A 26419-nucleotide genomic window follows, 5' to 3' on the forward strand; every position below is an offset into this window, starting at 1 on the left:
CAGAGAGGGGAATAAAGCGTGGCAAGCGCGGCGCAGATGGATACAGAGAGAAGTGAAGCTGGATTCGGATCCTCGGCAGACAGTTCCTACAGCGCAACACAAGGTTGCAAGGAATAGATCAAGACTGCTTACTGCACCTTCGTGCCGTGATGGATCCGCTTCCCCGCTTCCCCGCGAACTCGTTTCCCCGCGAGTTGAGGTGCAACTAGCGTCCGAAGGCGTTCCATGCCGTTCAAGATGGGTGGGAGGCTGACCTCGCTTGCCCAGCTTTTCATGGATTAGTGCGCAGCTAGTCGTTACCCCAGATCAGGGAGGATTGGTCAAGCATGGGTGGGATTGGTTGCGGGCCTCGGGCATTCGGAATTCTGGACGGAATTTCCGGATACCCCTTGTCGAATGGAATAGAGTTTCGTGCTTCCTGAGTCCAGACCCATTCGCTTAGTCCTCTCAAACCAGGAGGGTGACACATACCGGAGGCCGCTTCTGCTTTACGGGCTAGCTGCTCGAGGGTCTAAGGGGCTGCGCCATTCAGCAAGTATCATCCTGGGCTTCATTCTTTTGTCTAATTTCAATGGCATGTCACATGTGTAGAAAGTCAGAGCTGTGTTCTAGATTCACCATTGACTAAGATCTCAAATGATAGACTGCGTTGTATGTTGACCCCTACTCGCGATTAAAGACCGTGACCCATCGCCTCCTTCTCTGCCGAGCCTGCCTAATTCACCGGCGAAATACCAAGATGTGGAAGCAGTCTCTCCTTAATAAAATCTTCGGCGCTGTGGAGTTTCACTCCTAGCTCAAGCACCTCAGGAGGCGGGATTTCGACTCCAGGGTACATGCCAACGTTGTTGTACAACTGCAGCATGATGTCGCGATCTGGGATGCCACACGTCGGCTTGACCTTGTAAATGACCTTCTTCCCAGAGACTGATTCAATTGCATCATTAGTACATGTAGATTTTAGCCTTAAGCATAGGAAACAAACCTTTCTCGAGGACGGCGTTGATCTGTCCCATGGTCTCGCGGGCCCCGCTGGCGAGAAAATATTTGCCGTCGAGACTGGCCTTTTTCGTCTCCCACTGATCAAAGACAGCCTTACAGACAGCCGAGAGATCCTTTTCGACATAAAGTGATGTGACTAGAGCTCTGATCAACAATCTGAATTCTATTACGGGGAGAAATCCACCAACGTTCGGCATCGGGCCCAATGATGGGTCGGGTCATGGTGATAACATCGGTGTCCTTGTCATAAGAGGCATATTTACGCAAGATCATGTTCTCATAAAAGTTTCCAGTTCGGATAAAACACCCCTTGAGGCCAGCTGCCCGGATAACGGCGTCGACGGATTGTTTGCCTGTAATTGGTTGGTTCACACTCGCTTTTCCAGGGAGTTAATGTCTTACCTTCGTACAATCGAGTCACAAATTTGCCCCCGGAGATCTCGCGGGAACTTGGCAGTGTGCTCCATAAGAAGCACTCAACGCCTGCTGCCGTTGCCGCTTCAACAATATGCTGGCCCTGTTTTTCCTCGCTCATAGGGTCATCAAGGACGGCCTAAAAGGTTCACACGTGAGCTAAGTGATCCAGGATGTTGATCCGAAGTGACCGACCGTATCATAGAAGTCAGTGACAGCAAAGGCACCCCAGACATCATGGAAGGCCTCTGGCATGGTCGAAGGAATGGTTAAGTCCGCCTTGATCAGCTCGGCTCCCTGTGCAGCCAAGGCTCTCGCTTTGTCTGAATCTGGGTTTCGGGTAAGGCATCGGACTTGGTACTGTTGTGGATACTGAAGCAGCAGCTTTGCAACAGATCCGCCTGAAGGGATCAGCCGAGCGAGATAAGCTGGGTTATCGGGGGTGAACTTACCCTGAGTGCCAGTTGCACCGAGGATGAGAATGGTTTTCGCCATACTGAAAGGTTTTAGTATCGTTGAGGAAGTTCCAACAAGCTTGTGTTCAAGAGCGTGCTAGCAAAGAGGTTTCAAGGCAACTTTGAGACACATGGAACTACAACGACGAAGATATAGAGTCTCTTAACACTCAGCATGAGTCTAGTCTATGTGGTTATCCTCGCCATAGCGCGTGGTACAAGAGGAGGCCATGAGAGAGGGCGAGATGGGGCACCACACTCCAGAATGTGGGGGACCCAAAGAGATGGGGCACCCGCAACATGGGGCCGCATCAATGGTGGGGCCTCTAGGCCCAGGGAGAGTTGAGTTATCAATGCTTTTAGGAAACCTTAGACATCTAACTTTCTTCCTCATCGCTGTTAATCAGTCCTCGCGAGTTCAAATCCACCCTCAACAGCTCTGCAAGCCTTACAGAATGGCGGACAAGTTTCTTGCTGAGATCAAGAGCCGTCGAACCTGCTATTCACTCGAGGCCAAGTCCCCAATAAGTGATGCTCGAATTGTCGAGATCGCCTCCGAGGTGGCCAAGCATACGCCGAGCTCTTTCAACTGCCAGGCTACTCGATTGGTCATTCTCTTGAGAGATGAGCACGTCAAGTTCTGGGAGATTGCAAAAGACTGCTTCAAGGCTACCATGCCTGAGGCAACCTATCAAGAGTATGAGAAGAAATTACTGCAGCGCCAGGCAGGATACGGCACGGTGAATGCACCTCCAAAGACCCGCAAACTCCTTCCGCCAGGCGGTTTCTAATATTCGATAGATACTTTTCTTTGAAGATCTAGACGTGATTCGTGAATATCAGGTGAAGAATCCGAGATTTACGTGGCATCTCCTGCAGTTTTCTGAGCACAATAACGCAATGCAAGCCATTAACATGTGGACGGCACTCAGTCTTGAGGGCCTGGGATGCAACTTGCAACATATTAACCCCATTATCGATCAGAGAATCGTTGGGCAGTGGAGCGTTTTGCCTCAGTGGTCATTGAAAGCACAGTTGGTTTTCGGAACGCCTACTGGTGCACCGGCCCACGACAAGACGTTCATCCCGGTTGAAGAGCGTCTTTTCGTGCACGGTTCGAGCTCCTAGGCACTCAGACTTTGATCCTGGCAAACTCAAGGGGCAATTTGGACGGAAGGAATAGTCTTAGTCGCTGTCATGGGGGATGAACAGAGTTGGAACATTTCTTGTTTGGTAAAGATCGGATTCAACTAAGTTGTCCAATCTCAGATATCCAATGTCAAACCTGTTTAAGCCTTTACCTAGTATTCTCTATCATCCTCGCCCACGAACCCACACATGGCCCTCAGGAGCCGGGAATAGCTGCATCCGTCCCATTTGCCGAAGCCATCCATCAAGTGGGCGAACTTTCTCGCCATTCTTCTTGCGGCTATATGTCCAAATTTCTGAAATTCTCCGCCGAAGGATATTGGGCCTCCCTGCTGCAAGAAGCTTTGTGGTGTATTCGACATGGCTGGCGCTCGTTCATGCTCTAACGGTGAACTAGGGAGAAGAAGCCCCGTGACAGCTCCCAGGCCCTCATCTCTTATTAAGGCCCAGTCGATGTCTTGCAGCAGCTCGAATGTGGGGGCACCCGGCGGGACATTCTTATGGCTAGATACGAGAACGTACTGGCTGATCACCAGCGCTGAAACAAACAGAACAAGGTCAGGCCGAGTGAGATGTGATTCGCGGATCCGTGACGAATCCAAAATGTCAAATACTTGCGCTGCATGGAGTACTGCCCTTCGAGCGCTTGTTGATCGGGACCATTTCACAACACTTACCAGGGCTGCCGAAGCAGCCTCCAAGCCATCACGACCGGAAGCAGTTTCGAGCAGGTCTATATCCGCAGTAAGCGTTATGCACAAATAGTTCCAGCCTAGCGCATTCATTCGATTTCTGCCACTCAGAATGCTTCCATGAGTAGCCGGTAGCAGAAGGACATCGGACAGGATGCTCTTGGCCTTGCTATCCATAGCAAACGCCTCGATGGGACTTGCTTGACGCAGCTCCGGACGCCAAGTCTTTTCCAAGAGCCTAGAGCGAGTAGCCATAACCTTGAGGTAGAGTGCTCGAAGTAAGATCTGGGCCGAGTTGTTATTGAGGGTCGATGGTGAAGTTGCATGGATATTGCACATGTTGATTCGCGGCATTGTCAGCTGTCCGCTCCGTTGGATAGCTTGCAGAAAGCTTGCAGATGTTGTTGAACCATCGAATAGTTCATCATCGCATGGAAGATGAAGCTCCATATTGTCTATATCGATCACTCCAGCTGTTTTCATGAGGCGGGCGTATGCCATATCCAGCCAGGTGAAACAAAATATCAGACTGCATCCCATTAGTTGACTGGCTTCAGAAAGGAAGGGAACGTACCGCTTGATAGACTCGACCCGTGCCCAGGCTTTCCAAAGGCCACCCGAATCTGAAGGGACCTGGCGAATCTCAGCGGCTGGATCGTCACCTTCATTTGCTGCAAAGAGGCCTTGTCTGTCCGCGATCTAGTTACAGAAAGCTCATTCAGTCATCTGTAGAGTACAGTGCGACACTTTGTCATGGCTTACGCGAAGCATCTCCGCACAAATCATCTGTGCCTGACACTCATCGATTTCATCCTGGCTTTGTCAGTGGGAGTTCAATATGGGGCAGGAAGCAAATCCATGCGCAGGAATCCCATACACGAAATCCTAGAGCGAGATACGCCACGATCAACATGGATGCAAGAGTTGCGAGTAGCTCGGATGGCGCACATTGGCCGACAGCCCGGTATGCCAGGTCGGCAAGACAGGCACCCATCAATTTCTAAAGAGTCAATCAGCACTTGGATTTTAGACATTGATAGGAGGCAAAGAGAAAGTACCTGAAGGTATCGACTGATAAAGGCTCTCGTACGCGTCCGGTCTAAATAAGAGAGGCCAACCAGGCACATTGCAAGCAAGAGCGAACTTGGAGTATTTCCTGCATCAAATGTGCTCTTGTGCATGAAAGGCAAGATTGGATGAAAAAACTGAAAGAAAAAGTCCAAACTGGAGTTGAGAATCTCTACAACAGGAAACGTAGAGTCTCGCGTGGGAGTTGACGGATTGGAGGAGGCCTCGAGTTCTTTGCAGTACCTCATCAGGCGACTCCTGCATTGTTCGTCCATATAACGCGATAGACGGCGGTTGTTAGTCGTCGTAGAAGCTGTGTAATCGCGGCTGGGATCCTGCGGTGTTGTAAAAATGTTTTCTGCCTTGTGATGAACGACTTCTTTCCACAAACGCCCTATAAGACGAGGTGCCATCTTGGGCGTTTGCCTGGACCATACGCGTTGGATCTGTCGCACTCGCCCCGGAGAAAAGAGCATCGGACTTCTGTTGGTTGTTTCGCTGTCGACGACCTTGTTGCTAGGAGAAGATATCGATAATGGTAATGCGGAACTTGTGAAGTCGGGGTAGCCCATTGACTCCATCACGTTGAAACTCAACTGAAAGTCGCTGGATAGAGATACGTGCCCTTCACCGAACGAAAACATTTCAAAATCTTCATTATCGCGAGAACAATCTTGTTGGCTATTCCCTGCAAGCTGAAAAGCTGACTCAAGCTCGATATCAAGTTGCGACTCGAGCACCTGGGAAATCTCAAAGGGCAAAGGGTCTACCGGCCTCTCCCGTTGGTTGCTTTCCACATCTTGTATCGACCTCGTTGCTTGACTTTGAATCATATGTTGGCGCGGGGATTCCGGCTTACCAACATGGAGGATATGAAAGGGGTCCGGAGCACACCGATCGTTTGAGCTCTCGGCGCTGGCTTCGGAGCCAGCCACACCGTTGGGGATAAGATCAGGTACTAGTTGCATGATGTGGCCATCCTCGAATATAACTCCACTCAGACTATCCTCAAGTAAAACATCTGGTCTCTGGGGCTCAGCAGAAAGCATCATCGTGTCTATGTCTGGATCGGCCATAGTCTGTGATGGTGATTGTTGATGAAATGTTACCAGAGTTGGAGAGGGAACAGCCGATGGTAAAGACTGAGCATGAGAGGGCTGCTGGTGGTTTCTGAGGAGCGGTGTGCTGGGTGTCGCCTTAGATCGTGGCGCAGGCGTCGATATGGAGATTTCGTTGCCTCTGGTCGAGATACCACAGCCTTTGGCAGTGGCATCAAGCGATTGCCGTCTGGTTTGATCTCTGGGACGTTCGCCCTTGGACGCCTCCACGTACCGGTGGCTGATATCAGCCTCCGGAGAATGGGTTTGTAGATGACGGAAAAGGACGTCACTTTGCACATGGGTCAGTGCCTATTTCCCATATCACTCACAGCAGAGCGTAATTACGATACTCACCTCCTGGCGTAACTTTTCCCACAAGTGTGGCATTTGAAGGGCTTCTCACCCGTGTCTGCGGCTGCGTTAGCCACGATCCCAAGCATGTAGCACCCTAAAGGAATTGGTTCAGCATACGTGCTCTCTGGTGGCGTCTTAGATGCTCCTCTTTAGTAAACACACGATCGCAGTATGCACACTGCCTGAGTCTGCCTCTTGGGCGAATGGCATGACTTGGCATAATGAGGTCAATCCACACCAGAGACTTTCAGAGATTTCTACTTGGATTGTAAAACAATTTCGAAGAATCTCTAGAGGATCCGAACATCAATAGGCATTATGTCATGCCGTTTGTCAATTACAAGCTCCTCCGCACTCGTCATTGTCATGATCGGAATTACTACCGAAAATCCGCCACCATTCCGGAACGAGGCAGCAAGAACCCCCCTCACCTTAACACCCAGGCACTTGGCCAGACTCAGGTAACCTCGGAATACTGCCGTATATGCTAAATGCTGCCTTCTCTTGAAGTACCAGCTGCTCTTCCACGCTTGAGCGAACAGTCCCTGCTTGACCCAAACTCTTCAACATAAGCGACACAAGATGTTTGATTGGGATACGGATTCGTTCATGTCCGCATGGGACAAAAAGTACGTCTCCACTAATGTCAAGGCTGAGGCACGACCGTACGATAGAGACCTCTTTTTAGGCCTCAACTCCAAGTTGGCCACCTCTCACCCCGAGCTACGGAGCTACAGCCATGCAATCATTGTGAGTGCTGATTTGCAAACTACTACTATCCGGCCCTATACACAGGAGATCACTAACTGTCGAGTTCAATAGGCTGCAGCATGTTGTGCCGTTGGCCGCGCAGACGTTGTCGGGAGGTTCTTTGACGATATCACATTCGATTCAACTACAGAGATATCGGAAAAGACCTTTCTTTGCCTGAGAGAAGCCATCACCATCGTCTTCCCATACATTGGAATGCCGACCTGCATTCCCGCATGCTATGGCATGATTGGCGTTGTGCAGCGAAAAGGACCTGCGTATGCCTCGACCCGAGTTCTCCGGAAGACCATAGTCGATGAGGACGATGTCAAAAAGGGCCGCGAGCTTCGCTCCCGGATCTACAGCGGAGTTGGTAACTCAGACATCTTCAGCTTGATGGACAAATACTTTACAGACTTGTGTAAGTTGGCCGCCGTGCATGATTATTAAGGCGTCGCTTGACTGACCTGACCGCTCTAGTCACCTGCTCAACAGTTGTTACATGGGGTTATCTCATCTCAAAAGCCAACGAAGAGGTTTTCCAGCCTCAGCAGTCGCACTTGATCATTGCAGCCTCGATAGCGGCATTAGGGGCCACTCGACAGACAAAGAGCCACATCAAAGCTACACTGGGAATTGGGAACTCGGTTGCATGCGTCAAGAGCGTTCTGGGAGTTATCGCAACAATTACTGAATGGGCAGGTCGTCCTATTGGTACTTTTGATGTAGATGCCCTTTCTCAGGAGATTCAGAAGGCACTGAAGGGATGATGGCTTCGAGGCCATGACTATCAGATGAGGCATGGTAGGCTAGGTAGTTTGCAATAATTGACATATAAAGATTATCCGTTCGTCCCTGTGAGAAACAAAGCGGTAGTGAGTCCCACAGCCATGCTAGTTACTTCGGTGCGTCAGTGAGTTGGGATCGTTGAGCCGAGAAGACCCAATTCCCTCATTTCTCTCAAGCCTCTAGGGCTATAGTCTTCAGTCTGGTGGAAACCTTTTATGCAGCCTTGTCATGATAAATCACCAACTCTCCCTAACTAAGTTTGATATCCTGAGAACCTGGGGAAGCACCCCTTGTTGACAGTAAGCCGTGTACCTACATGCCAAGAGGTGTCATGAAGCGATGACGGCACTTCCTAACAAGGATACCCGATACTGTCGTATCACGGCTGTGCAGCATTTTACCAGCGAATAATTCCAATCAATATACTGTCTATACTGAAGCAACACCCGCCACTCTCCAATTCGGGTGCCCTTTCCATCAGACCCCATTCGATGATACTTGATCAGCACACTGTCAGGCTGAACTCTCACATTCGACGCGAGAGAATATGACACAAGGCTGAGCGTAGTGTTGCTGTCGGATCTTGAGGCCGATCAGCAGAGCGCCAGCCAATGTGACGATCCGGTCGAACAAGCAGGACGCCGCGGTCAGTTATCTCACGTCGGCCGGCCCACTCGCCAAGGACATCGTCGTAAGTGCAACGATATCCAACGTAGTAGACAGGCAGCGCGATGCCCAGCTCACTACTTACCGTAGCAGCTGCGGCTTCCCAAGGTTTACCGCCGATACCAACCACAAGGCCGAAGCTTCCATGCTCAAAGATGTCCAAGATTGAAATACGCCTCTTCTCACGCTCTAGCCAAGCGTGAGGCAGGTAGGCGCCTGGGTGGGTTGTCGCCTCGTAGTAAAGAACTGGGTCGCGCTGATGGGCTGGGAAGGGTGTTCCATCGTCAACCACGGCACACGAGTTTTGGTAGCGATGACCCAATTGCACGCCCAGGGCATTTGAGCGGCGATTTCCAACGTCGATTTGTTGCCGCATCAATGCACGACGCTCGGCTGCACCGTCAGCGTCTGAAAAGAGCTCCTCCAGCGAGGCAAAGCCTTCCGCCCGTGACTGTCCTCGCACGAAACCCAGTGCCTTGGGGAGCGCGGCCATGTCGTGGAGAGTTGAGATGGCGTGGTCGACAACCTGTTTGCCGACGGGTTGTCTCTCTTGGTTGTAGCTCTCGAGGAGCTCCTCGCCAGCTTGCCCCTTGATGACCATAGCCAGCTTCCACGACATGTTGTACGCATCTTGCACACATGTATTGCTTCCCAATCCACTAGAAGGCGGATGGCGATGGGCAGCATCGCCTGCAAGAAATATGCGTCCACGTCGATACCCCTTTGCCACGACGTGGTTGACTTGCCACTTGCCCTTGTGCTTGACACGGACTGGAAGTGATTCGGGAATGCCCAAGACGCCCCGGGCGTGTGCAATGATAGATTCGTCGCTCATGTCAGGCTCTCCGTCTGCTGCGTTGTACTGTCGGTTCACCACCCATTCATCCCACGGTCTCTTCAGAATACAGGTACCTGAGCCGACCCAGTATTCATCTCCTGGCTGTAGCATCCAATAAATGCATGCTGGCCGATGGGCGACATAAGGGGTCAGGTCCATCTCCACCCACGAGCTCAGCATACACATTAGCCCGGGCTCGCCGATGAAGCCGAAGCCGACTTTCTCGGCTACGAACGAGCGGGCTCCATCTGCGCCGATAGCGTACCGAGCGCGGACGGTATACTCGCCTTGGCTTGTCCGCTCGCGTACTCGGCCAACCACTCCCTCATCTGACTGTTCAATGTCGATCAGTTCGTGATAGAAGCGGATGTCGGCTCCCTTCTCTCGTGCTTTGCCCAACAGGATCGGCTCAAGTAGATTCTGGGCCGTATTCCACATCTGACAGGGACTGGCCTTTGCAAAGTCAGTGAGCTGATGATCACCACCTCCGTAACAGCTGTAGCGTCCAATCTCCATCCCCGTCAGGCTGGTGGCCATGACAAGGCTGCCTACATCCGCCAGGCAAGTCCCAGCCACCTTGACACGCTGCTCAAGACCCATCTCCCGAAAGATCTCCATGGTCCTCTGGTTGGTGACATGGGCACGTGGTGACGGCGAGGTACCGCTGTGTTTCGCGATTGCAAACACCCGCACTCCCTGGGAAGCCAGCATAGCCGCGAAGGAGAGGCCAACCACGCCGGCTCCCACGACAAGAACATCAGTTTCAATCTCTTGCATTTTTGATTCTTGAAACAAAATGACAGTTAGCACAAGAGATCAGATGTATGTGAGCGGGGACTAAAGCTTGTTCTTACTTTGGGGTGTGCGACTTGGAGGCGATGGATGGTGAATCGTGATTCAGCAGGCAACGACAGCAGCGTGACCCTTGCATAAGCGTGCCGATTTAGACCTATTAAAAGAGGAAACTCAACCGCCTTTGAACGATGGTAAGAGGCTGAAGATAGTTAACTGACGGAAGCTGGTTGCTGCAAGGATGATATGTCTGTCGTTCCGGAAAGAATCACCATGTAATTCCGGCGCAACCGAATGTAGATACCCCGTTTTTTGAAGGCGGCGTACGCCCCTCACTTCCAAGTAGATAGAGATGGGGCTCCGTGTTGGTAGCCGTGTGATATTGCCGTGGTTAGAGAAAACACGAGGGTTATGGAGTGGAGATATTCTTTCATTGGTGTTGAGGAATTTCCACTTGCTAACCAGTCAGCCAGGAGCCCAGAAGGGCCTTGGCACTTAGTGGTTGTGCACAGCATTCCGGGAACAAATTTAATAGATAACAGTGGTCATAGACAACAATAAACTACCAATTTGAGCTATTCAACCATGGCAGTGAGAATGTCTTCAAATCAACGGTGGTAGACTCGCTGGACATTAATTGAACTAGGGCATCTGGAATTACTTCTTGATACAGAAGAAGTCGCAATATTCCAGTTATTCATTCGCTTGGAACTTGCGAATCACCTCATTAATTCTTTTCCACAATGCTTTGTCGGCTACTATCCCACCCGACATCTTCTCTACACCTCGGAACTATGTGGGTTGGTGATGCAGCATATCAAGCCTTTGAGGACCAAGTAGTCTCGGCATGGTAGCGATTTCAGTGTGGAGGTGACTGGAGAAACGAAAAGCGGAAGAGCACCAATGTCCGGGACCGGGTTTTCGGGTTTTCGGAACATGTTGATAGAAACCGGCCAGGCGAGCCACACTAGTGGCCCATGAGTCCCCGGATGCTCAGATGTCTGCTGTTGACCATTCTCTACCAACCAGATTTCGAATCAATTGCTCTAGTGCCTGTACGGGTCATCTGCCCGCTCTGATATGGTTTCGATGAGGCAAACATCTGATAGTTGGTAGGCGAGGCCACCACCAGCTAACCATAGAGACAGCAAAGGACCCAGAACTCCAAGTCCAGAGACCAGCCCATGAAGACAAAGGGCAACAATGTGACTGGTATTCCTGGTACGTCTCCCGTCTGAGGCTGTTGGTGGCTACGTAGAGATTTCCCTTCTGGTTGGGGGAGCGCTAGTTCTATAGCAACACTGCTCACACATCCGCTCGACTTGGATTGGTTGCGAGACTGTACTTGGAGTTCTTTAACTACACCACTAATACACGAAATAGTCAAAGGACATCTCAGTCAGCGCTCTCTCGAGGGCGTGCATCAATGGTCGGAGTACCTGTTAACATCATCAATACTGAGGGCTATCGGGAGCTTTACGCCGCTGCTCTACTTCGCCAACTTACTTACTCAGCTGTTTGGCTTGGGTTTACTAAAACCTCAAAGTTCGACTTCACACAGTCGGAGATGCCGGCACTCCATTGCATCTGCTCTTGATTCCGCTCTCTGCCCTGTCGGGACTCATGGACGGTGTTGCCGGTAATCCCGCAAACGTTGTAAAGGTCCGGATGCAAGCTTTTATGTCAAGATATCTTGCAGATCAGAGGTGCTATAACCATGTTTTCGATGGCATGCTGCAAATCGTCAAAGCCGAGGGCCTGGACTCTCTTTCCGCGGCTTGGGCGCCAATTCGGTTCACGCGACCCTCATGAACTCTTCGCAGTTGGCATCTTACGACTTCTTCAAGGCCTCTCGTTTACGCACATTATCTATGAAAGATGGCACGAAAACGCATCTTGTCGCTTCTCTGATGACGGGTGTCACGGCAACCACAGTTTGCTCGTCCATCGATGTCATCAAAACTCGTATAATGAATTCAACAGGGGGAAAATCAGTCCGGCTTGCCCTCAGACAATCGGCATTAACTGAGGGGCCTGTTTCATGCTCAAAGGCTGGCTCCCTAGCTTCCTTCGTCTCGGACCTCAAACGGTTCTTACCATTCTCATTCTTGAACAGCACAAAAGGCTTTATACTAGACTAACGAGCTGCATTAAATAATTAATATGAAAACACACAAAGATACTTTGTCTGGCTTTGTGTGCAGTGAGGTAATTGGCTGAAATAAGCCCATCAGCAGGGCACCATCTAACACATGATCCTGTCCCGTAGATATCTGCCGTTGTTCCATTTGCGATGATACCCAACGTCTATCCCCCAACGTAGTAAGAGAACTTGGGCAGGATACACCCGGGACGTATCCCATTCGTAGGAGTTTGACTACACTGCTATTTCCCTTCCCACCAGCTTTGAATGGCAATTCATCCTTCTCTGCTGTTATAGATTACTGTTGAGATAAAGGAAAAAATTTCACGAGTGTTTCAGAAGTAATCATCCCCAAATTTTCTATTTCCACTGTTATGGGTAAGATGTCGGCTTGCTTGCATGGGCCTTGTTCTCGGCCATTGGCAAGCCAACACGATGATGCTCACCTTGCAACCACAACCATAGCCTAATCCATTTCGTATTTCGATGGAGATGTTGGAGCCTGCCTGAGCTTTGCACTAGCTGGTTCACCCGACGGTATTCCGTGCCCGGGCTGCTAGCCCCCTCTCTCACCTGCAAGACGTTGCAATTCCGAAACTGGTGCAATTTCCGGCTATTCGTCCTCTGCGGAATACTCCCGGCCACTCTCTGTACTCAAATGAAAAAAACATAGGTAAATAAGAATTCGTGTCACTCAAATACTGCAGGTATCGTCACTTGCTCATACCCCAATATTGTTAGACACCTCTCATAACCTGGACACTTCGCACTCCTCACACACCACTCACAACTTAAACACCAGTCATGGCTCCTCCTCGCGGAAAAGTCGCCTTCATTACAGGTGCCAATGGCATTACTGGAAACGCCATCATCGAGAATCTGATCCGCAAGCCCGAGTCCGAATGGTCTGTCCGCGCTCCTAATAAAACGATACATCGACTTTGCTGACGGCGTGGGGAAACAGGTCCAAGATCATCATCACGTCGCGGCGAACTCCGACGCATAACTTCTGGCAAGATCACCGGGTCCGGTTCATTGCTCTCGACTTCCTGAGGCCTGTTGAGGAGTTGATCGAGAAGATGGCACCTCTGTGTCACGATGTCACGCATGCATTCTTCGCCTCCTACGTTCATACCGCGGACTTCACCAAGCTGAGGGAGAGCAACATCCCCTTGTTTCACAACTTTCTCGTTGCCATTGACATTGTCGCTGCCAGCTCTCTGCAGCGCGTCTGTCTCCAAACCGGCGGCAAAGTACGTCATTTCTTCAAGGCTGTGGGCCTCCATGTCTTTCTAACTAGCTGCTAGTATTACGGTGCCCACCTTGGGCCTCGTGAAGTTCCCCTTCACGAGGAGATGGAACGGTATGAGGACCATGGGGAAAACTTTTACTATCCACAGGAAGATTTCCTCTTCAGCTTGGCTGCCAAGCGGTCGTGGGACTGGAACATCATCCGCCCCAACGGCATCATAGGATTCACGCCATCAGGTTTGCATTCTTTTCTTTTGCGCTGCCTCGTGCTAACCCTTCTCATAGGAAACGGCATGTCCATGGCGCTGACTTTGGCTCTTTACATGCTATGCTGCCGTGAAATGGGACAACCCCCTGTTTTTCCAGGGAACAAGTTTTTCTACAATTATTGTGTCGAAGATTCATCTTACGCGCCCAGTATCGCAGACATGAGCGTGTGGGCTGTAACAACCGAGCACGCAAAGAACGAGGCGTTCAACCACGCAAACGGTGATGTCTTTGTGTGGAAGCATGTCTGGACAAAGATCGGACGACACTTTGGCATCGAGGTAGGGCCACACTGTGACGAGATGTTTCAACCGGAGTCCGTTGCTAATAACTATGCAAAGGTTCCGGAGTTCACCGAATGGGCGGCAAAGGGAGATGAGCTTCGCATGGCCAACAACTTTCTCATGACTGAGTGGTCAAAGGACAAGAAGGAGGTGTGGGCGAGAGTTGTGGCTAAGCACGGTGGTCAACTCGAGGCCTACGATTGGGGCACTTGGGACTTCTTTGACTGGGCCGTCGGCAAGGCCTGGTGCACCATTAGCTCTGTATCCAAGGCTCGCAAGTTTGGGTGGCAGAGGTATGATGATACCTACGACACCTATATTGAGGCCTTCCAGTCATTCGAGAACGCTGGTGTTCTTCCGCGGTCGGATATTTGTCAAACGGCGGCCGAGTTGCGCAAGCGGTCCGCCCTTCTACCTCACCCCAGAGATGCTGTCCTCAGCTCTCCTAAGGGCAAGCCAGAGAACGGCACATATGAGAATGGTGTCAAACACAACGGTGCCCCGAACGGGCTTCAGAGCAGTGACCTTTCATCAGAGATGTAAGGGGCTGCTCTAATATGAGTTTGTTTTGCCTTGAACAGGCACTCGCAGATATTTGATTCTTTTGAGAATCAATTTTCCACGCTTTAGTTCTTGTCTAGTCTTGCAGTTTTGAATTATTGCATGATTTACATCCATGAGAACGTGCTGGCACAGTCAACTGCTTGAAATGTCATGACTTCCACTTTGATTCAATCATCACTCGAAGCAAGCCGTAGTGACGAGCCATCACTTTATGTTACAGAAAGAAGTCAATGAAGCGGTCAACATAAGATCTTGCCATCTGGAATTGTGTTTGACTCTGCTGGTTGTCGGAGTACGGATCCAATCCCACCCTCTTTCTCTGGGAAAGGAAGTTACAGATATTGCTGCTATTCGGCCCAAGATCTTTACGCCGGTACACGGACAGCAGCGCAATCAAGCCATTTGGTCCAGTGAAGCACAAGCATTCTCGTCGATTGCGCTCCAGGTCGCAAGTGATCCGTCAGGGACAACTATTCCGGGAATTCCTATCAAGACATCGGCATGAGACGGAATTCTAATTCCGCATGAAAGTTTATTTACCTTCCCAGTCAGGGCTTCATTTTCCCCTTGTGTGATATGTGACCGCCAGGGGTCTTTCCCTTCAAATCTCTCTAAGCAATGTCCAGTGGCTTGATCATGAAACTCTCTCAAGGCTTGGAGATGTAAGTAGACGTGAAAATCATTATACGTAATAATTATATTTGGTCAATACACATCATCACATCGGTAGTTATACTGGCGTGACAGGGCATCAATTCGATTCGAGTGTGAGCCATGAGGGGCAACATGTTTGCAAGGCTTGGAAGTCTTGGTCTAGTGACCTCTTTGGAGACACAGCTGATTACCACAAAGTGGTTAGCCTCGCCACTGGCAAGGCCTCGGCCAGTCTAGCTTGGTTCGAGCCAGGGTGCCATGTAAGCGACGCCTTGCGGAATTTCAGGAGTGGCTTAGAACACCCAGCAAGTCCGCCATCAACTACGCTTACTCCGCAGTACATCATCTTTCCCCACGGGGCCCCGGATTCGCAATTTCGGAACTAGGTCTTGGCTTTGTTCTGAACCCTCAAGCTGTCCTTGGAGAAGTTGTATTTGAATAAGCCTTCTGGCCAGTTCCAACGATGAGCAGTAGTTTTCTTTGACTCGCTGCACAGTTGTTGATTATAGCTTATTTCACGCACAGATCACAGGTCATGGAGAAGCCACACGCAGACCATGTATCGCACACCGAGAAGCCCGAGGGGCTTTCTGGGGTTGATGCATTCCCACTGGAGGCTCGTGCAGAGGCTGGAGTGCTTCTGGACGTGGCGGGTCCTGATGGAACCTCTCTTCAGCTTGCCAAAGATGGACATGTAAGTGCTTGATCCTTGTAAGACACTAGCATCTTTCTTCTGACGTTCAATGCTTCTCCCTAGACTGTGCTGCTGCCTCAGCCAACGGATGACATGGGCGATCCGTTGAATTGGTCCTCCCGCAAGAAGCACCTTATCCTTTTCACAGTGGCCTGGGCTGCCCTCACTGCCGACTTTGCATCTGCATCTGGCAGCGCTCCTATCATCTTGCAGGCGGTTGAGTGGCACAAATCTGTTGGCACCATCAACCAAACCAACAGCATCAGCGTCTTGATGATGTAAGTACATGTTTCTCCTCCAAAAGGTTTTCTCGGGATGCATGCCAACAGGTCATCACTTTCTAGGGCAGTGGGAGGCATAATCTGGGTCCCCATGACTTCCTTCATCGGACGAGCTCCCACCTTGTTCTGGTCCACATTCTTCGGCCTAGTCTTCTCGATCATCACCGCAGTGTCTCCCAACTTTCCCTGCTTCTACGCCATGCGAGCTATGTCGGGGCTATTCCTTACATCTGGTCAAACAATCGCCGTTGCATTCATCAAAGACATTTTCTTCTTCCATGAGCGAGCCCGAAAAATTGGCCTCTGGGCACTCATGTACATTACGTCTCCGTACTTGGGCCCGCTACTTAGCAACTTTGTTGTGGGCGGCACGCACAAGTGGCAGGACGTATTCTGGCTTGGTGTGGGAGTCGTCGGCATTGATCTGATCCTCATTATCGCCTTCCTTGATGAGACTTGGTATAATCGTGATATACCTACCTCAAAGCAGCCATCTCGTGGCCAGGGCTTTGGTTCCAGGATGCTCCGACTCACTGGTGTCTGGCAATTGCGACATCATTCTACATACTACGAGACCGCCTACGATTCCTTCAAGAGATTCTTCTTGACTTTGTTTAAGCCCGTTCTCTTGCTCGTCCTGTTTGCCTAGTCAGTCTCGGCTTTCTCTCTTATTGCACTTACAAGCGCTAACCATAGTCACCAGCCTGCTCTGCTTCGCTTGGGCAATCGGTATCAATATCACGACAGCCATCCTCTTCGCAATTCCAAGAGAGGCGGGTGGTTATGGCTACTCCTACTACGGACTTGGATACCTTTACTTTTCCCCGATTGTTGGTGTGCTCTTTGGCGAAGTCTTTGGTCACTATTTCAACGATTACGTTGCTCGACGCTACGTCCGAAAGCACAAGGGCGTGTTTGAACCCGAAGCCCGGCTGGTCACCATATACATATCCGCCTTGTTCATGATAGCTGGCTTGGTCCTGCTCGGACAAGCCTTGCACCACCACCTCTCTGTGGCTGCGGTCAGTATAGGATGGGGAATGCACAGCTTTGGCATCATGACCACCTCAGTTGCCGTGACGGCATATGTCTTGGATTCATACCCTTCTGCTCCTGCAGAAGTCTCCGGCTGGACCAACATTGCTCGAGCGATGAGTGGTTTTAGTGTCGGCTACTTTCAGGAGCCTTGGGGATCTAAGGTTGGGTACGACGCAAGTTTCGGAACGCAGGCGGCGATTGTTGGTGCGAGCATGATCTTGATTGCTATTGTGCATCGCTATGGCCATATCCTCCGCCTCAAGTCTAGTCAGTTGAGGTAAAGACGGAAGATAAAGGACGAAGGGATATTTTCGCGATCTAGCTAGTTGTTGCGCAAGTTGTCGGTCAAGTCATGATGGCTTGATATGGATCAATTTGCATCTGCAGATAGATAGTAAATAAGCTGTCAGAATGGACACGGTCATATTGTTTGTCGCTGAATGTTGTTTAATTTGAGCACTTGTAGCTTACGGAAGACCAATATTGCCTGACGGTGCGTGAAAGGGAGACATGTGGGTCATCACGTGCATTGTCACGCTTACTGTCACGTCTTCTATCACGTGAGGGTCCTATACCCCTTCTCTTTAATATTTAACTCTCTACAGACTACGTGGTCAGAAATACGATTTTTCGAATTATGAAGTTTAATAATAGTTATCTAGAGATCCTTTTATCTTCTCATATAGGTGGTTGGTTTATCTAATATTATATATTATATATATAGGTTTATCTAAGTATAGCAGATTTTCTTAGGGAAAATATAACACAGCCACCCACAGCCAATTAAGCCGCGAGGGCTGCTTAATAAGCAAAAGAAAAGGAGGTCAAATTCAAAGGTAAAGATAAAAGGATGACTAGCTAAGAGCCGCGGCAGAAGACGCCTCTTTTGATCAGAGATTCGTCCTATATGGGGGCACAAAATTTATTGGAGGAACAGAACACACTAAACCACAGCCAGAAACGAGCGCCGTAGTCTTCTTTTCGTACTTGTTCGAAAGGGGGATTTCATGTACTTTCTTGTGAACTGAATATCATAGAAAATAATAAGGGCAATTGATTAATTAATAGCAATGAAGGTTACCGCGAGAAAGAAAGCTCAAGAGCTCCCCTTTCTCGTTATGACCTCTGAAGAAGATGATGATGGTCGAAAGGCAAACCTGCCCTTGACCCTTTATCTACGTACAAAGAAAAACGTCTGATAGCCCAAAACGGCCTAGCGCACGTTTCCCCCAACTCAATAGAGGTATCCTAGCGGGACGCGATTAAAGGTTAACAATTACTACCTATTTGCTTATTATCTATTTTTCCTTATACGGGCATTAAAAGAAAGCATTAAATTGTTCTTAAGACCAATGTCATAAACCAACCACCCCTGTATCCGGTCTATTTTCCCTTATTCTATTGTGCAGTTGACTCCCTTGGGTATGCCATTTTTAGTTCCGTCAAATAAAGGGAACATCAAACCCCCAACACAAGCGTTCCCAGTCAACTTCCTCGAGATCCATCCTGGATATATGCCCTTCCAGCTCTTGGTCAGGATGACAAGGCTTGGAGAGCGGCGTCCCAGCTGGTGCTCCCATACCATCCGCTGGGATCTGCCCGAGCGGAATACAATTGGTGTGATCGTTTGATGCTGCGGGTTCGTGATGGCCTCTGACACCTGCTGGGTATGGTATCTTGTACTTGTCCATGATGTGTCGTAGGATATTCATTCCCCTGGACACAGCGCTGGACTGCGTCTCTGCATGCTCCAGCGTCTTCCATGCATGTTCGACTTCTTGCTGCCTACCATCGTCTTCTGCCGGGTCACTCGTCAAACAAAGATCAAAAACCTGGGCAATGGTAGCCACGAACAGGCCGTGCATGGCCACTCCGAACCGCAGCATCATGTGGGGAAAGCCAGCGTCTTCCGTGGCCAGCTGCCTCACCCGTTGCGTGATGATCCTCGCGCTCCGGAGACCGGCCTGCCGCGAGCGCGCGTACGCCGGATCGACGGTGCCACGGGCCAGGTACGGCAGATGGAGCCTGCAGCGCTGGGAGTGGAGGTAGAAGTTGTACATGTGGCGGTTGAGCATGGCAGTGGGCGAGCGCCAAGGGTCGTCTGGTGGGAGCTTCTCGAGTTCTTCCAGGCTGATCCTGAAGAAGGGCGAGGCTTCGTGGGACATGAAGTGGTCCATTGCTGCGTCCATCTGCAAGACCATGTCGTATTGTTGAGAAGCCAGAGCTGATTTTGAGAATGCCGCTCGGTCTGCGAATTCCCGAAATATTTCTAGAAAGCGGATACGGTGGATTGAGTAGGACATGGTGGTCGGCTGGTCCATCGGAGCCGGCACGATCTCTCGTTCCTCGTCGAGGTCTTCGTCGTTGAGGTTGGCTGGTTTCCTCACCGCCATTTGTCTTGGGTTGATCAAGTATGTGCCTTCTTGTGGGCCGGGAAAGCGAGCGAGCATCCTAGAATGAAAGTCAGTATGTCCAAGGGAAAAGCGTTGGCGATGATCGACGATCGAAGATGCATCCAAGTGGGCGTACCAGTCGACACCAGCGAGATGCCACCATAGTCTCCTGCCAACCTCGGCCGTCAACCGAGTCAAAGGCGGGTATTTATGACAGAAAGTGTCTACATCGGGATGGTCGACGCGGTGCAAGCCCAGCTCGCGGGCAGAGAAGATGGCGCGAGAGAGCATGGCCCGCCCGATTGGAGAGATGCCCTCGAGGCTAAACAGGGTGATGGCCAGCAGGGTGAGGCCCTGGACATACTCGATGGACCTGTGGTCGTTCCGCTGACAGATCTCGAGCAGGTTGAAGAGAATCTTGACCCATACGAGCGTCTGCGAGTTGGCTTCCTTGACGTCTTGAAACAGCTTCACGTCATCGTCATGAGTCGTCCACAAGTACGTGACCATGGCACAAATGGCCAGCAACAAAACGACAGTGCCGACGGGTACTTGAACGCCCGACTTCAATGACGCGTATAGCTCGGTGATGAGCCGCTGCAGGTGAGGACCGTGGATGAAGTGATGCATGGGGCTGATGTCGGTGATGTACTTTTGGACCAGGGCCTCGGCCTCGTCGCGGTTGGGGAGCCAGATGTACCTTGTGGGCTCGGCCGTCAGGGAGACGGAAGAGAAGCCGGGACTCTGAAAGGTGTAGAATAAGAGCTGGGTGATGGAGCGGATGGGGTACGCTCGAAAGATGACGTGGTCTGAGAAAAGGGAGTTCTACGTTGATGAGTTGGAAATGCGTGGCCAAGGCTATGTAGAATATGGGATAAATACTCACGCTGGCTTTTGTTACGATGCAGCACTCTTCAACTAGCAGGGCGTTGTTGGTCAGGTCCTGGACCTTGAGAGGCAGCGGCTGTTGAAGATGATAGTGAGCCTGCAGGTGATTATGGTGAGCCTGAGCCTGAACCGGGGCTACGACTGGTGCGGCAAAGGGCGGCGATAGTGGTGCAAAGGGTGGTTGTGTGTAGGGTGGTGTGGCAAAAGACGCAATTGGGGGCTGAGCAGCACCAGCCAGCTCCGGCACCGACTCCAGCTGTCTGCTCAGCCCTTGCAGGAGGCCCTCGAGCCTCTCCAGGCGGCTCTGGATGTCCGGATCGTCGGTGCTCGGACGGGCCGGCGGCTTCTTGGCCGGCGCCGGACGAGCAGCCGCAGAGCCGGCCACAGAGGTCGCGCCGTGCTCCGGCTTCGGGCAGGCAACTCCGCGGGATGTGCAGTTGGAGCAAGGGAACTCGCGGTTGCAGCGTAACTTGCGCATGCGGCAGAAGTGGCACGAGATTGGGCGTTTGCGCTGCTGCTGACGAGCCATCAGAAAAGAGGACTGGCTGTTATTGAGACGGATTGGAGATGGGGGTATTTGAGAAAAGAGAAGAAAAAGGATCCCAAATGGAAGCAGAAACGCGAAGCTACCCGTTCTTTCTTCCCTCGTCCCTCCTAGCCTCAACTATCTCGGCTATGCGGCACTGGCAAATGTCCAAAACTCGCTGTATTGAAAAAGGCGAGCGGTATGCGGGTTGGCGGATGATAGGGGAAAACTCCCCCGGTCATGGAATGAGAGCCGCACCACCAACTTTAGTGGGTGATTTGGTCACCAGGGCATAGATTAGCTGAGAAAATTCCGTCCTTTGCAAAATAGAGAAGGGGTGAAGGGGTCGGGATTTATGAATCGCGGAGACGGGACCGGCATTCGCTAATCCCGATTGCTTGGGTTATTGAAATCTTGATACGGTTAAGTCCGTCCCCGGCCAATGATGGGCCCAAGATGTGCCCCACGGTGACCATCTTCAAGTTCTCCAAAATGCATTTTCAACACGGGTCGTGCAAAAAGTCCGCGGACTTTCCAACTCCCCGCGGACTTCGCTGTCCTGAGCCTCTCGTCACCCCGAGCAGGCCAAGAGCATGGCCTCGTCACCAGCCCAACCATTATGTGCGGGGTTGCATGTCGTTCGAGCCTGATTGATTGTCCAGCTTTCGGTCTTCTCTCGATGGCAATTTGCCGACCTTCGGCTGTTAATTGGTCCGTCTCAAGCTGTCCGTGGCAGCGGGGGCGTGGATTTCGCATTGGCTGTCATCGGGATGCATATTAGGCCCTGGCCCAGCTCTGCTGAAACCGCTTTCTGTTCTTAGGCTCTCCGTGGTCCAGGTCAGCGGCGCGTGAGAAAGGAAGGAAATACAGCTAGTTGTGTCAACCACCAAGGATCCTTAGATCACCACCCCAGTAGCACCCGAGGATCACCCTTTCACTTCTCTCCAACCCGCCCGCCATGATCCTCCTCGACGAGATCAAACCCGGCGACACGTACAACCGCCTCGGAACCGCCAACACCTCGGCGTCGCTCCCGGAGCCTGAGACCGAGACCAAGGACCGGAGTAGCCTCGACGACGACCGAGATCTCGAGGGCAGCGTCACCTCCGTCGAGCTTGAAGCCGCCGCTGCTCCTCAGGATCCCAACATTGTCGACTGGGACGGGCCAGATGATCCAGCCAATCCGCATAACTGGTCCAGGGCGAGGAAAGGCGGCACCATTGCCCTCGTATCCGCCATCACATTTGTCACGTATGTCTCTAACAACACTAGGGATAGATGCTCTTTCAGGAACCTATGCTCTATTAAACATCGGCATCACTAACCCCCAGATAGCCCCCTCGCATCTTCCATCTTCTCCCCCAGCATCGAGCAAGTCATGACCGAGTTCAACTCCACCAATCAAGAGCTCGCCTCCTTCATCGTCTCCGTCTACCTCCTGGGCTACTGCTTCGGCCCCCTCGTCGTCGCTCCCCTCTCGGAAGTTTACGGCAAAAACCCCATCTACAACGTCTGCAATGTCCTGTTCGTCGTCTGGAACGTCGCGTGCGCCAAGGCCCCTAACATCGGCGCCTTGATCATCTTTCGCTTCTTCGCCGGCCTCGCCGGTTGCTGTCCCCTCACCCTCGGCGCGGGCTCGCTGGCTGATATCACGACGCCGGAGCATCGTGCCGCCGCAATGTCTGGATGGGTCATGGGGCCGATTCTTGGCCCCGTTGTCGGACCAATTGGTAGGCAACTCTCTCGTATAGATAGCACTCAGCGCCTGTGATTAATGACAAAGTATAGCGGGTGGATATCTGACGGAAGCAAAGGATTGGCGTTGGTCGTTTTGGGTGGTGTCCATGGTTGCAAGTAGCTCGTCCACCCACTCATGAAAGCACAGCTGACAATGGCTCTTCTTCCAGGGCGGCCTCATCGTCATCCTAGGTTTCCTCTTCATGCGCGAGACGGGTGCAAACGCGCTGCTCGAGCAAAAGGCAAAGAGGCTCCGAAAGGAGACAGGCAATCCCAAGCTCACGTCTAGGCTCGACACAGGCGTCGCAACCAAGGAGCTCTTCAAGATAGCCACCATCAGGCCGGGAAAGATGCTGCTCTTCTCGCCCATCATCCTGTGCCTATCCCTCTACATGGCCATCGTCTACGGATATCTCTACCTACTCTTCACCGCGATACCGACAGTCTTTGAGACGCAATACGGCTTCACCATAGGACAAGTCGGCCTCTCGTACCTGGGCTTCGGCGTTGGTTCGATGGTCGGTGTGGGCATTACGGGAGCGACTTCTGATCGCATCTCTCAGTGGCTAACCAAGAAGAACAGCGGCAAGGCGAAACCAGAGTATCGTCTCCCCATCATGGCCATGGGCTCGGTGTTTGTCCCCGGGGGCCTGTTCATGTTTGGTTGGACTGTCCAGAATCACGATCACTGGATCCTGCCCATCATCGGGACAAGTCTGGTCGGCTTGGGAATGATGGCTGGATTTATGAGTGTACTTCAACTGAGCATCCGGGAACTTCGCAAACTAACTCTATCCAGATGTCAATCTCCGTTTATCTAGTAGATGCCTATACCGCCCATGCCGTCTCTGCCATTGCCGCCAGCACCGTCTTCCGCTCTCTTCTAGGAGCGCTTCTTCCAATCGGCGGCAGGAAAATGTCCGAGGCATTGGGTCTAGGGTGGGGTGCCTCGCTCTTGGCTTTCATTGCCGTCGTTATGGTTCCAATCTCGGGCCTTTTGATGAAGTTTGGTGAGAAGATTCGTCACTATATGATTTTCAATGTGAAGATCGAATAACTCTCGAGTGCGCTTGACGGGAAATTGGTCGACGGCCTAACGTAATAACCATCAAGGACTTTAGAAGGCATCACTTTCATTCACATACACATTATTTCATGAGATTTTAGCTCATAGATTTTTGCCACTCTAGATTTAGTAACAACAAGTGCGCCATAGCTAGAAACGGGCATTTAGGCAGTATTCTCCATTACGCCAGCAATGTCCCAAACAACCAAAAAGCGCGGTCGACGTCGGAAATATGCCTCTGGAAGAGAAAGCAAAGCATGACATCGCCGCAAAACGCGCTCTTAGACGACTCCGAAGCGCCGTTATCCATAGTAGCCATCGATTCAGACCATCCAACGCCAGACTGTTGAAGTGGTATCGGCTTCCTCGCAATCAGTGAATCGCCTTGATCTTAAGTATATTACTATATATAATAGCCCCCTTATTTAAGAATAGCGTGATTATTTTATTTATTATTATAAACCTAGTATAACTAGTTTATCCCTTAGGAATCCCTCTGATCGTCACACTAGGGTAGCTATGTATTTCACTTGGTTTGGGCCCCCACCGGAATTTGGGTTATTGCAATGGTCGAATTGGGGTAATCTTGGCCCGCCACCAAACACGGTGTGTGGGGAAGGGTTCTCATTGGTTCTTCACCTTCACTCCCACGAGTCTCGCGTCTCACGGCGCGCTCACCAGCCTCTCCCGACGGAATCAAGTAGTTCACCCACGGCTCACTCAAGCTCAGTGGCCCAAGTTTCAAAGCTGGGCAACTAAAATTTGAATTGATAGTCAATTTGGCTGCAAAGTTTGGCCAATTCACGCTGGGGCCTTGCTGGAAACAATTGTGCACCTTTTCTTGTGAGCGACGGTGCGGAACTCTGCCCATCAAACCATACTCTCCTCCGACCTTTCCGGGCGATACCGAAACACGGAACGATGTCCCGATATGAGATGACTCTCATCAGCCGATATTGGCCCCACTGGATACAACACTATGGCATATATCTCATTCATATCCGATGTGATACTGTCCATCTGCTCAAAGTGAAACAGAGACTCACCAGCATTTCTCTCTTATTCGGTTTACGCCCAAGCGGAATTCTTCATCACACCGTGAGTTTAATCTTTGCTCGACGTTCCCCGTTGCCCCAATAGGAGCTTTCCACTCGAAACACTACAGCATTCTCTTCCCATCAATCTCGTCCTTCACGAGGACCAAAATCACGAAAATGGAACCCAACCGGCCCGTGGCGGGATTTCGGAATTATATTCCGCCCAAGGATGCTCCAAGAAGCAAGGAGCTTGCGGCATCCGACACCTACCAGTGGGCCAAGCTGCGCTGTTCCGAGCCCTTCATGGTCGGCTGGATGAAGGCATGGGAGGAGCTCTATCACCAACCCTACAAGGGAATCACCGTTGATGGTCATGTAATCCCCAATATCTATCGTCTGGCAGATTCGGAGGAGGATCTTGGGGCCCCAGTGGTCCAGATGACCGCTGCAGCGCAGCATGCCATCGAGGTTGCATCGGCAGAGGAACGAAAGGCCCTCCTGGAGCCTGTCGATGCACCGGAATGGCGGAGTTGGATCAACCCCGAGATTTACGCCTTTAGACATGGTGTTCGGCTCGAAGAGGCATCCAAAGACTTGGTTGCTGCGCTGCATGCTCTAATGCGAGCAACTCTGTCACCAGCTGGATACGAAAAGGCTCATGGCTGCATGAAGGTCAATCAGTTTCTGGGCGAGGTCGTCGATGGTACAAAGGTCCTCAATGAGAACTCCTACAACTTTGTCATCTTTGGTACGCCTTTGGCTAACGAGCCATGGGGTTGGCAACTCTTCGGTCATCATCTCTGCATGAACTGCTTCGTGGTTGGAAAGCAGATGGTGATATCACCCGTTTTCATGGGAGCAGAGCCAAATGTCATCGACGCAGGGCCCAACAAGGGCGTTGAGCTATTCATCGACCAGGAGCAGACCGCCCTACATCTCATGCAGTCGCTGGATCCGGCTATTCAAAAGGCTGCGCAGATTTACACGAAACTAAACGGCTCCGAGTTTCCGACCTGGCGGCATCACAGGGCCGACCAAAGACACTTGGGCGGCGCCTTTCAGGACAACCGAGTGGTTCCATATGAAGGCGTGAAGGTAACGACACTCTCAGAGGCCCAGCAGAGCGTAATTGGCAAGATAGTCGCCATGAGCCTCAACTACCTGCCGGAAAAGGCATTGGCGGCCCGGATGCAGGATATTTCTGTGCACTGGGATGAGACATGGTTCTGCTGGATTGGCGGATTTGAAGATGGGGACGCTTTTTATTGCAAGGTACACTCCCCTGTCGTCATGGTCGAATTTGATCATCACTCGGGCGTCTTCCTGAACAACAAAGAGCCTTTGCCATTCCACATTCACACCCTGGTCAGGACTCCCAACGGAAACGATTATGGAAAGAAGCTGCTGGAACAGTACCGGCAGCGCAAAGGCAACATACCCTCTTAGGCCAGTTAACTAGTTAGACTCTGAATGAACTATAAGCGTCGTGTTACCAGAAGATGATAGATGCCGAGAGTTGAACTTGCA

General features: G+C 51.3%; 9 protein-coding genes across 9 annotated transcripts; 6 read left to right on the forward strand and 3 right to left on the reverse strand.

Annotated features, from left to right (window-relative positions):
- Window positions 1-715: 715 nt before the first annotated feature.
- Window positions 716-1911, reverse strand: NCS54_01373100 (NmrA domain-containing protein; the record flags this gene model as incomplete). The annotated part of the gene is made up of 6 exons (XM_053158905.1): window positions 716-927; window positions 986-1138; window positions 1191-1355; window positions 1405-1555; window positions 1612-1817; window positions 1869-1911. 6 exons carry the CDS (start codon window positions 1909-1911, stop codon window positions 716-718), a joined length of 930 nt encoding a protein of 309 aa, XP_053014880.1.
- A 415-nt stretch (window positions 1912-2326) lies between these two features.
- Window positions 2327-2999, forward strand: NCS54_01373200 (Nitroreductase domain-containing protein; the record flags this gene model as incomplete). The annotated part of the gene is made up of 2 exons (XM_053158906.1): window positions 2327-2611; window positions 2673-2999. The coding sequence occupies 2 exons, from the start codon at window positions 2327-2329 to the stop codon at window positions 2997-2999; spliced, it is 612 nt and encodes a 203-aa protein (XP_053014881.1).
- Window positions 3000-6816: 3817 nt separating this feature from the next.
- NCS54_01373300 (Hypothetical protein) lies at window positions 6817-7754 on the forward strand (the record flags this gene model as incomplete). The annotated part of the gene is made up of 3 exons (XM_053158907.1): window positions 6817-6984; window positions 7057-7405; window positions 7465-7754. 3 exons carry the CDS (start codon window positions 6817-6819, stop codon window positions 7752-7754), a joined length of 807 nt encoding a protein of 268 aa, XP_053014882.1.
- Window positions 7755-8299: 545 nt separating this feature from the next.
- NCS54_01373400 (FAD-binding-3 domain-containing protein) lies at window positions 8300-10054 on the reverse strand (the record flags this gene model as incomplete). The annotated part of the gene is made up of 1 exon (XM_053158908.1): window positions 8300-10054. One exon carries the CDS (start codon window positions 10052-10054, stop codon window positions 8300-8302), a length of 1755 nt encoding a protein of 584 aa, XP_053014883.1.
- A 2962-nt stretch (window positions 10055-13016) lies between these two features.
- NCS54_01373500 (Epimerase domain-containing protein) lies at window positions 13017-14557 on the forward strand (the record flags this gene model as incomplete). The annotated part of the gene is made up of 5 exons (XM_053158909.1): window positions 13017-13117; window positions 13177-13465; window positions 13520-13700; window positions 13749-14011; window positions 14072-14557. 5 exons carry the CDS (start codon window positions 13017-13019, stop codon window positions 14555-14557), a joined length of 1320 nt encoding a protein of 439 aa, XP_053014884.1.
- A 1210-nt stretch (window positions 14558-15767) lies between these two features.
- Window positions 15768-17526, forward strand: NCS54_01373600 (MFS domain-containing protein; the record flags this gene model as incomplete). The annotated part of the gene is made up of 4 exons (XM_053158910.1): window positions 15768-15926; window positions 15990-16204; window positions 16271-16855; window positions 16911-17526. The coding sequence occupies 4 exons, from the start codon at window positions 15768-15770 to the stop codon at window positions 17524-17526; spliced, it is 1575 nt and encodes a 524-aa protein (XP_053014885.1).
- A 1161-nt stretch (window positions 17527-18687) lies between these two features.
- On the reverse strand, window positions 18688-21055 carry NCS54_01373700 (Zn(2)-C6 fungal-type domain-containing protein; the record flags this gene model as incomplete). Its single annotated transcript, XM_053158911.1, has 3 exons — window positions 18688-19696; window positions 19775-20463; window positions 20525-21055. 3 exons carry the CDS (start codon window positions 21053-21055, stop codon window positions 18688-18690), a joined length of 2229 nt encoding a protein of 742 aa, XP_053014886.1.
- Window positions 21056-22010: 955 nt separating this feature from the next.
- Window positions 22011-23846, forward strand: NCS54_01373800 (MFS domain-containing protein; the record flags this gene model as incomplete). The annotated part of the gene is made up of 5 exons (XM_053158912.1): window positions 22011-22303; window positions 22388-22782; window positions 22841-22902; window positions 22960-23541; window positions 23589-23846. The coding sequence occupies 5 exons, from the start codon at window positions 22011-22013 to the stop codon at window positions 23844-23846; spliced, it is 1590 nt and encodes a 529-aa protein (XP_053014887.1).
- A 1223-nt stretch (window positions 23847-25069) lies between these two features.
- On the forward strand, window positions 25070-26338 carry NCS54_01373900 (Hypothetical protein; the record flags this gene model as incomplete). The annotated part of the gene is made up of 1 exon (XM_053158913.1): window positions 25070-26338. The coding sequence occupies one exon, from the start codon at window positions 25070-25072 to the stop codon at window positions 26336-26338; it is 1269 nt and encodes a 422-aa protein (XP_053014888.1).
- Between the last annotated feature and the right edge of the window lie 81 nt (window positions 26339-26419).

Source organism: Fusarium falciforme, chromosome 11 (genome assembly GCF_026873545.1).
Source record: "Fusarium falciforme chromosome 11, complete sequence".
Lineage (NCBI taxonomy): Eukaryota > Fungi > Ascomycota > Sordariomycetes > Hypocreales > Nectriaceae > Fusarium > Fusarium falciforme.